Genomic DNA, 9,727 nt, shown 5'->3' with positions numbered 1-9,727 from the left:
TACTGTGAGCAATGGCCTGGCCCATAATGCACCAGGGTCCTCGCCCCAGGTCCTCTCAGAGTCCTCCCAGTGCCCTCGGCCTGGCCCACAGTGCAGCTGGGTCCTCCCAGCGTCCTCCTCATGCCCTGGGCCTGGCCCACAATGCACCAGGGGCCTTTCCTTAGGTCCTCCCAGTCAGTCCCCCCTTTGCCTTGAGCCTGGCCCACAATGCACCAGGCCTCCCTCCCTGCAAGTCCTCCCAGCGAGTCCTCCCAGTTTCTGCGGGCTGGCCCACAATGCACCAGGGCCCAGGGAGTTCACAATGCAGCGGGAACCCTTCGCAGGGAGTCCTCCCAGTGACCTAGAACCATCCCACAATGCCTCTCTCGCTCTCTCTCTAGAGGTCCTCCCAGAGCCCTAGGCCTGGCCCACAATGCAGCAGGGCCGCTCCTCTGGTCCTCCCAGTTAGTCCTCCAATGTCGTTGACGTGGTCCACAATGCACCGGGCCGTCTCTCTCTCGCCGGGTCCTCCCAGTCAGTCCTCCTGGTGCCGGAGAGCCGGCCCACAAAACGCCGGGGCTCGCCCGCTTTCCGGTCCTCCCAGCCAGTCCGCCGAGGAGCGCGGGCTTTCCCGGCGAGCTGTGCGGGCGGATTGAGAGCGGCCGCTTTGTTGTGACTCCGAGAATGGCGGCGGCGGCGGGAGGAGGAGGCGGAGAACTCAGCCGGCAGGGTGGGCGGGGCTGGAGGACAAGGGGCGTGGCTGGAGGACAGGGGGCGGGGTTGGAGGACAGGGGGCGGGGTTGGAGGTCCAGGGGGCGTGGCTGAGGACAGGGTGCGGGGTTGGAGGACAGGGGGCGGGGTTGGAGGTCCAGGGGGCGTGGCTGAGGACAGGGTGCGGGGTTGGAGGACAGGGGGCGGGGTTGGAGGTCCAGGGGGCGTGGCTGAGGACAGGGTGCGGGGTTGGAGGACAGGGGGCGGGGTTGGAGGTCCAGGGGGCGTGGCTGAGGACAGGGTGCGGGGTTGGAGGACAGGGGGCGGGGTTGGAGGTCCAGGGGGCGTGGCTGGAGGACAGGGGGCGAGTTTGGAGGACAAGGCGTGGTTGGAGAATGGGGGCGTGGCTGGAGGACAGGGTAGGGGGTGGGGTTGGAGGACCAGGGGCGTGGCTGGAGGACAGGGGCGGGGTTGGAGGACCAGGGGCGTGGCTGGAGGACAGGGGGCGGGGTTGGAGGACCAGGGGGCGGGGTTGGAGGTCCAGGGGGCGTGGCTGAGGACAGGGTGCGGGGTTGGAGGACCAGGGGCGTGGCTGGAGGACAGGGGGCGGGGTTGGAGGACCAGGGGCGTGGCTGGAGGACAGGGGGCGGGGTTGGAGGACCAGGGGGCGGGGTTGGCGGACTGGGATGGGGTTGGAGGACCAGGGGTGTGGCTGGAGGACAGGGCCGGGGTTGGAGAATGGGGGCGGGGCTGGTGGACTGGGCAGGGGGCGGGGTTGGAGGACGGAGCGGGGTTGGAGGGCCGGGGTTGGAGGACCAGGGTGTGTGGTTGGAGGACAGAGGTCGGGGCTGGAGGACCGGAGGCGGGGTTGAAGGAAAGGAGGTGTGGCTGGAGGCCTGGGATGGGGTTGGAGGACCAGGGGTGGGGTTGGAGAATGGGGTGAGGCAGGGCTGGAGCGCGGTTGGAGGAGAGGGGACAGGGCTGGAGGATTGTGCCTCATCTGGGGGAGGGGATGGAGGACAATTTGATTGGGTTGATGGAGAGGGCCAGAGAATAGAGGGCATGTCTGGGGCAGTGGAGCCAGAGGGATACGACTATTATGGACAACCAAGTGGCGACCAGTAATTGCTCTCTGACTGACCCTCGCCCACCAATTGCTCTCTGACTGACCCAATCCCACCAATTGCTCTCTGACTGACCCTCGCCCACCAATTGCTCTCTGACTGACCCAATCCCACCAATTGCTCTCTGACTGACCCAATCCCACCAATTGCTCTCTGACTGACCCTCGCCCACCAATTGCTCTCTGACTGACCCAATCCCACCAATTGCTCTCTGACTGACCCAAGCCCTCCAATTGCTCTCTGGCTGACCCTAGCCCACCAATTGCTCTCTGGCTGACCCTAGCCCACAAATTGCTCTCTGACTGACTCAATCCCACCAATTGCTCTCTGACTGACCCAAGCTCGCCAATTGCTCTCTGACTGACCCAAGCTCGCCAATTGCTCTCTGACTGACCCCACCACCTGGCAGTGCCGAGAGTACTGGACTGACCTGATGATCTGACAATCTCTACCTGAAAAGGAGCACCCCTTTCAAGTTGGGAGTCTCCGGTTTGAATTCTCTTGTTTTTTCATCCAGTCAATCAGCGTCTGCCGGAGCTGAACCTGGGCGCCAGGGAGCTGTCGCAGAACCCCAAATTCGCCAACTTGCTGCTGCTTTTGGCCGACCACATGGACCAGACCGGACTGAGCCTCACGGTCAAGAGGGACCTGGAGAAGGTAACGTGTCACCAGCTCCCGGAGATTTAGAGGGAATTTGGGGAAAATCCATTTCACCCCAGAGGGTGCTGGGAATCTGGAACTCGCAGTCCGACAAGGCGGAGCGAGGGGAATCTCTCACAATGACTGACAAGCGTCGAGATGAGCACTTGGCGACGTACCAGGGCTACAGGCCGAGGAGTGGAAGATAGGATTACAAGACCATAAGATATAGGAGCAGAATTAGGCCACTCGGCCCATCGAGTCTGCTCCGCCATTCGATCATGGCTGATGTTTCCTCATCCCCATTCTCCTGCCATTGGAGTAGAGGGGCTCAATGGTCGGCAGACACGATGGGGTGTCAAGACGACACGCATTGGTCGAGCGCTACCACGGGGAACAAGGTCCTACCCACGCTTCTGCTGAATGCAAAGAAGGCCCGATGCCCAGGCGAATTCCTTCTGTCCCCGTGCGTGAATATATGTAGCTTCGAGCATGGGATAAATAAACCGCATTGTGTGCGACCGATAATCTTAAATTGCTTGGACCCAATTCTGAACACACTCGGGATTGCCCAGTAAGTGGATTAGAACAAAGAACAAAGAAAAGTACAGCACAGGAACAGGCCCTTCGGCCCTCCAAGCCCGTGCCGACCAAGCTGCCCGACTAAACTACAATCTTCTACACGTCCTGGGTCCGTATCCCTCTATTCCCATCCTATTCATGTATTTGTCAAGATGCCCCTTAAATGTCCCTATCGTCCCTGCTTCCACCACCTCCTCCGGCAGCGAGTTCCAGGCACCCACTACCCTCTGTGTAAAAAACTTGCCTCGTACATCTCCTCTAAACCTTGCCCCTCGCACCTTAAACCTCTGCCCCCTAGTAATTGACCCCTCTACCCCGGGGAAAAGCCTCTGACTATCCACTCTGATAATGCCCCTCATAATTTTGTAGACCTCTATCAGGTCTCCCCTCAACCTCCTTCGTTCCAGTGAGAACAAACCGAGTTTATTCAACCGCTCCTCATAGCTTATGCCCTCCATACCAGGCAACATCCTGGTAAATCTCTTCTGCACCCTCTCTAAAGCCTCCACATCCTTCTGGTAGTGTGGCGACCAGAATTGAACACGATACTCCAAGTGTGGCCTAACTAAGGTTCTATACAGCTGCAACATGACTTGCCAATTCTTATACTCAATGCCCCGGCCAATGAAGGCAAGCATGCCGTCTGCCTTCTTGACTACCTTCTCCACCTGTGTTGCCCCTTTCAATGACCTGTGGACCTGTACTCCTAGATCTCTCTGACTGTCAATACTTTTGAGGGTTCTACCATTCACTGTATATTCCCTACCTGCATTAGCCCTTCCAAAATGCATTACCTCACATTTGTCCGGATTAAACTCCATCTGCCATCTCTCCGCCCAAGTCTCCAAACAATCTAAATCCTGCTGTATTAATGAACTGATTAATTGATTACAAGGTGATTGATGCCCTCTGTAATTGCTTGTAGTATTGGCTATCCGTCCCAGTGTTCCCCCTCCCCTCCCCGGGGATCCAGGAGGGAGGTACCAGGGGATCACTGCGCTGTGAGGATGTGTGACGCTCCACGCCTGAGATTGGGGGGGGGAGGGCAGTGCGAGGTTGGATCGCTAACTTTGCCGCCTTTTGTCCGCCAGGCCAGGGGGGAGCTTCGAAGGCAGAGGCGGGAGTGGCTCCGGGCTGAGCTTCTGCAACGGGCCCTCGACGAGATGCTGACAGACGTCCACGTCAAGCGGTGGGAAAGTCTCGGCCCCGAGGATCGGCAGGTGGGGGAGTGGGAGGTGCGGGGAGGGGGGGCGGGGGGGAGTGGCTAAGATATCAGGAGCAGAGAGAGAGGTTAACCTAACCCTAACCCTCCCCCAGGCAGCTGAAGGCACGGCCCCCAATTGCGGAGCGATGGGAATGGGGGTGGATGCTCGAGAGATCTCAGAGGGTTGTAGGGGGCTGGAAGAGGTTACAGAGATAGGGAGGGTTGTAGGGGCTGGAGGAGGTTACAGAGATAGGGAGGGCTGTAGGGGCTGGAAGAGGTTACAGAGATAGGGAGGGTTGTCGGGGACTGGAGGAGGTTACAGAGATAGGGAGGGTTTTAGGGGGCTGGAAGAGGTTACAGAGATAGGGAGGGTTGTTGGGGACTGGAGGAGGTCACAGAGATAGGGAGGGGTGTAGGGGCTGGAGGACGTTACAGAGATAGGGAGGGTTGTAGGGACTGGAGGAGGTTACAGCGATAGGGAGGGGTGTAGGGGCTGGAGGAGGTTACAGAGATCGGGACGGTTGTAGGGGCTGGAGGAGGTTACAGAGATAGGGAGGGTTGTAGGGGGCTGGAGGAGGTTACAGAGATAGGGAGGGTTGTAGGGGGCTGGAAGGGGTTACAGAGATAGGGTTGTAGGGGCTGGAGGAGGTTACAGAGATAGGGAGGGTTGTAGGGGGCTGGAAGAGGTTACAGAGATAGGGAGGGTTGTAGGGGACTGGAGGAGGTTACAGAGATAGGGAGGGTTGTAGGGGGCTGGATTAGATTACAGAGATAGGGTTGTAGGGGCTGGAGGGGTTACAGAGATAGGAAGGGTTGTAGGTGCTGGAAGAGGGTACAGAGATAGGGAGGGTTGTATGGAACTGGAGGAGGTTACAGAGATAGGGTTGGGTTGTAGGGCTGGAGGACATTACAGAGAGAGGGAGGGCTGGAGGAGGTTACAGAAAGAGGGAGGGTTGTGGGGGCTGGAGGAGGTTACAGAGATAGCGAGGGTTGTAGGGGCTGGAGGAGATTACAGAGAGAGAGGGAGGTTGTAGGGGCTGGAGGAGGTTACAGAGAGAGGGAGGGTTGTAGGGGTTGGAGGAGGTTACAGAGATAGGGAGGGTTGTAGGGGGCATGAGGAGGTTACAGATCGGGAGGGAGGGTTGTGGGGGCTGGAGGAGGTTACAGAGATGGGGAGGGTTGTAGGAGGTTACAGAGATAGGGAGGGCTGTAGGGCTGGAGGAGGTTACAGATAGGGAGGGTTGTAGGGGGCTGTAAGAGGTTTTAGAGAGAGGGAGGGTTGTAGGGGCTGGAGGAGGTTACAGAGATAGGGAGGGTTGTAGGAGGCAGGAGGAGGTTACAGATCGGGAGGGTTGTAGGGGGCTGGAGGAGGTTACAGAGAGAGGGAGGGTTGTAGGGGCTGGAAGAGGTTACAGAGATAGGGAGGGTTGTTGGGGACTGGATGAGGTTACAGAGATGGGGAGGGTTGTAGGGGGCTGGAAGAGGTTACAGAGATAGGGAGGGTTGTTGGGGACTGGAGGAGGTTACAGAGATAGGGAGGGGTGTAGGGTCTGGAGGACGTTACAGAGATAGGGAGGGTTGTAGGGACTGGAGGAGGTTACAGCGATAGGGAGGGGTGTAGGGGGCTGGAGGAGGTTACAGAGATCGGGAGGGTTGTAGGGCTGGAGGAGGTTACAGAGATAGGGAGGGTTGTAGGGGGCTGGAGGAGGTTACAGAGATAGGGAGGGTTGTAGGGGGCTGGAAGAGGTTACAGAGATAGGGAGGGTTGTAGGGGCTGGAGGAGGTTACAGAGATAGGGAGGGTTGTAGGGGACTGGAGGAGGTTACAGAGATAGGGAGGGTTGTAGGGGGCTGGAAGAGGTTACAGAGATAGGGAGGGTTGTAGGGGACTGGAGGAGGTTACAGAGATAGGGAGGGTTGTAGGGGCTGGAGGAGGTTACAGAGATAGGGAGGGTTGTAGGGGCTGGAGGAGGTTACAGAGATAGGGAGGGTTGTAGGGGGCTGGAGGAGATTACAGAGATAGGGTTGTAGGGGCTGGAGGGAGGGGGCTGGACGGAAGAGAGGGTTAACAGAGACAGGGTTGTAGGTGCTGGAAGAGGGTACAGAGATAGGGAGGGTTGTCGGGGACTGGAGGAGGTTACAGAGATAGGGTTGTAGGGGACTGGAGGAGATTACAGAGAGGGAGGGCTGTAGGGGCTGGAGGAGGTTACAGAGATAGGGAGGGCTGTAGGGGCTGGAGGAGGTTACAGAGATAGGGAGGGTTGTAGGGGGCTGGAGGAGATTACAGAGATAGGGTTGTAGGGGCTGGAGGAGGTTACAGAGATAGGGAGGGTTGTAGGTGCTGGAAGAGGGTACAGAGATAGGGAGGGTTGTAGGGGACTGGAGGAGATTACAGAGATAGGGTTGTAGGGGCTGGAGGGGTTACAGAGATAGGAAGGGTTGTAGGTGCTGGAAGAGGGTACAGAGATAGGGAGGGTTGTATGGGACTGGAGGAGGTTACAGAGATAGGGAGGGTTGTAGGGCTGGAGGAGATTACAGAGAGAGGGAGGGCTGTAGGGGCTGGAGGAGGTTACAGAGAGAGGGAGGGTTGTGGGGCTGGAGGAGGTTCCAGAGATAGCGAGGGTTGTAGGGGCTGGAGGAGATTACAGAGAGAGAGGGAGGTTGTAGGGGCTGGAGGAGGTTACAGATCGGGAGGAGGGTTATGGGGGCTGGAGGAGGTTACAGAGATGGGGAGGGTTGTAGGGGCTGGGGGAGGTTACAGAGATTGGGAGGGGTGTGGGGGCTGGAGGAGGTTACAGAGAGAGGGAGGGTTGTAGGGGCTGGAGGAGGTTACAGAGATAGGGAGGGTTGTAGGGGGCAGGAGGAGGTTACAGATCGGGAGGGAGAGTTGTGGGGGCTGGAGGAGGTTACAGAGATGGGGAGGGTTGTAGGAGGTTACAGAGATTGGGAGGGCTGGAGGAGGTTACAGATAGTGAGGGTTGTAGGGGGCTGTAAGAGGTTTAGAGAGAGGGAGGGTTGTAGGGGCTGGAGGAGGTTACAGAGATAGGAGGATTGTAGGGGGCAGGAGGAGGTTACAGATCGGGAGGGTTGTAGGGGGCTGGAGGAGGTTACAGAGAGAGGGAGGGTTGTATGGGCTGGAGGAGGTTACAGAGATAGGGAGGGTTAGGGGCTGGGGGAGGTTACAGAGATAGGGAGGGTTGTAGGGGCTGGAGGATGTTACGGAGATACAGAGGGTTGTAGTGGGCTGGAAGAGGTTACAGAGAGGGAGGGTTGTAGGGGCTGGAGGAGGTTACAGAGAGAGGTAGGCTTGTAGGGGGCTGGAAGAGGTTACAGGGATATGGAGGGATAGGGGCTGGAGGAGGTTAGGGTGATAGAGAGGGTTGTAGGGGCTGGAGGAGATTACAGAGAGAGAGGGAGGTTGTAGGGGCTGGAGGAGGTTACAGCGATAGGGAGGGTTGTAGGGGGCAGGAGGAGGTTACAGATCGGGAGGGTTTTAGGGGGCTGGAAGAAGTTATAGAGATAGGGAGTGTTGTAGGGGGCTGGAGGAGGTTACGGAAATACGGAGGGTTGTAGGGGACTGGAGGAGGTTACAGAGATAGGGAGGGTTGTCGGGGCTGGAGGAGATTACAGAGCGAGGGAGGGCTCTAGGGCTGGAGGAGGTTACAGAGAGAGGGAGGGTTGTGGGGGCTGGAAGAGGTTACAGAGATAGCGAGGGTTGTAGGGGCTGGAGGAGGTTACAGAGATAGGGAGGGTTGTCGGGGCTGGAGGAGTTTACAGTGATAGGGAGGGTTGTAGGGGCTGGAGGAGGTTACAGATAGGGAGGGTTGTAGGGGGCTGTAAGAGGTTTTAGAGAGAGGGAGGGTTTGTAGGGGCTGGAGGAGGTTACAGAGATAGGGAGGGTTGTAGGGGCAGAGGAGGTTACAGATCGGGAGGGTTGTAGGGGGCTGGAGGAGGTTACAGAGAGATGGAGGGTTGTAGGGCTGGAGGAGGTTACAGAGAGAGGGAGGGTTGTAGGGGCTGGAGGAGGTTACAGAGATAGGGAGGGTTGTAGGGACTGGAGGAGGTTACAGAGAGAGGGAGGGTTGTAGGCGCTGGAGGAGGTTACAGAGAGGGAGGCTTGTAGGGGGCTGGAAGAGGTTACAGAGATATGGAGGGATAGGGGCTTGAGGATGTTAGGGTGATAGAGACGGTTGTAGGGGCTGGAGGAGGTTACAGAGAGGAAGGGTTGTAGGGACTGGAGGAGGTTACAGAGAGGGAGGCTTGTAGGGGGCTGGAAGAGGTTACAGAGATATGGAGGGATAGGGGCTGGAGGATGTTAGGGTGATAGAGAGGGTTGTAGGGGCTGGAGGAGGTTACAGAGAGGAAGGGTTGTAGGGACTGGAGGAGGGTACAGATTGAGGGGGTGCTGGGCCGTAGTGGGGAGTGAGGGGTGGGATCAATGAGCGCGGGGCGGGAGGGGGGAAGTGATGTGCGTCGGGACCAGGGTTTTGCGGTTCCATCAGCCAGGTGTCTAACTGTTGTGCTCTTCCTAGTTCTTTGAGACCCTGGAGCAATGCCAGACGTTGGGACGGTGCTGCAGACGGCTAGACACCCGGGAGACGGGCGAGGGAGACGCCCGGCCTCCCCTGCTGGGACTGCAGAGGCAGAACCTGCAGGACTGCTCCCCGAAGCTCGGGTAAGGAGACGGTCGGGACCTCGCTCTGTCCCCATTCTCGCTGCTGCCTTTCCGATATCGCCGAAGGTAAATCACCCGTCTGAACCTCTCTCTCCGTCTCTCCCCCAATCTCCCTCCTCCAGCAGGTACAGGCCATGAGGCACCGGCTGGGGCCCGAGGTGGAGAAGAGGCTGAGGGAGCGGTGCTGCTCCGTCCTCTGCTACTACCGACCAGGATACGGTGAGGGGGAAGAGGGCGGGGGGGGGGGGGGGGGAGAGGGGAGGGGGGGGGTGATGGGAGGGGGGGTGTGATGGGGAGGGGGGTGATGGGGGAGGGGGTGATGGGAGGGGGGTGATGGGGGAGGGGGGTGATGGGGGAGGGGGGTGATGGGGGAGGGGGGTGATGGGGAGGGGGGTGATGGGGAGGGGGAGTGGGGGTGATGGGGAGGGGGAGTGGGGGTGATGGGGAGGGGGGTGATGGGGAGGGGGGAGTGGGGGTGATGGGGAGGGGAGTGGGGGTGATGGGGAGGGGGGGTGATGGGAGGGGGAGGGGCTGGTGATGGGGAGGGGCTGGTGATGGGAGGGGGAAGGGGGGGAGGGGTTGGTGATGGGGGGGAGGGGTTGGTGATGGGGTGAGGGGCTGGTGAGGGGGGAGTGGGGGTGATGGGGAGGTGGAGGGGCTTGTAATGGGGGAGGGGTGTGAGGGGCTGGGGAGGGGGAGGGGCTGGTGATGGGGAGGGGGTGTGGGCTGGTGATGGGGGAGGGGGGGTGATGGGGAGGGGCTGGTGATGGGGGTGATGGGGAGGGGCTGGTGATGGGGAGGGGCTGGTGGTGGG

At 59.4% G+C, this 9,727-nt stretch overlaps 1 protein-coding gene across 1 annotated transcript; it reads left to right on the top strand.

Annotated features, from left to right (window-relative positions):
* Positions 1 to 365: 365 nt before the first annotated feature.
* haus4 (HAUS augmin-like complex, subunit 4) lies at positions 366 to 9,141 on the top strand. The gene is made up of 5 exons (XM_072494588.1): positions 366 to 709; positions 2,332 to 2,471; positions 4,127 to 4,255; positions 8,771 to 8,913; positions 9,036 to 9,141. The coding sequence occupies exons 1-5, from the start codon at positions 664 to 666 to the stop codon at positions 9,049 to 9,051; spliced, it is 474 nt and encodes a 157-aa protein (XP_072350689.1). The 5' UTR covers positions 366 to 663; the 3' UTR covers positions 9,052 to 9,141.
* Positions 9,142 to 9,727: the final 586 nt, after the last annotated feature.

The sequence above is a fragment of the Scyliorhinus torazame genome, unplaced genomic scaffold (genome assembly GCF_047496885.1).
Source record: "Scyliorhinus torazame isolate Kashiwa2021f unplaced genomic scaffold, sScyTor2.1 scaffold_676, whole genome shotgun sequence".
Classification (NCBI taxonomy): Eukaryota; Metazoa; Chordata; class Chondrichthyes; order Carcharhiniformes; family Scyliorhinidae; genus Scyliorhinus; species Scyliorhinus torazame.
The sequence above is the reverse complement of the archived record's forward strand: the minus strand, read 5'-3'. Positions and strand labels throughout refer to the sequence as shown.

What these genes read in the sequence shown, in the direction of transcription:
- haus4 (XM_072494588.1), top strand. Translation starts at nt 664, where the DNA reads ATGGCGGCGGCGGCGGGAGGAGGAGGCGGAGAACTCAGCCGGCAGG. An exon ending in TCAAGAGGGACCTGGAGAAG is followed by an intron (nt 2,472 to 4,126) that starts GTAACGTGTCAC and finishes TTTGTCCGCCAG; the next exon opens with GCCAGGGGGGAGCTTCGAAG. An exon ending in TCGGCCCCGAGGATCGGCAG is followed by an intron (nt 4,256 to 8,770) that starts GTGGGGGAGTGG and finishes TGCTCTTCCTAG; the next exon opens with TTCTTTGAGACCCTGGAGCA.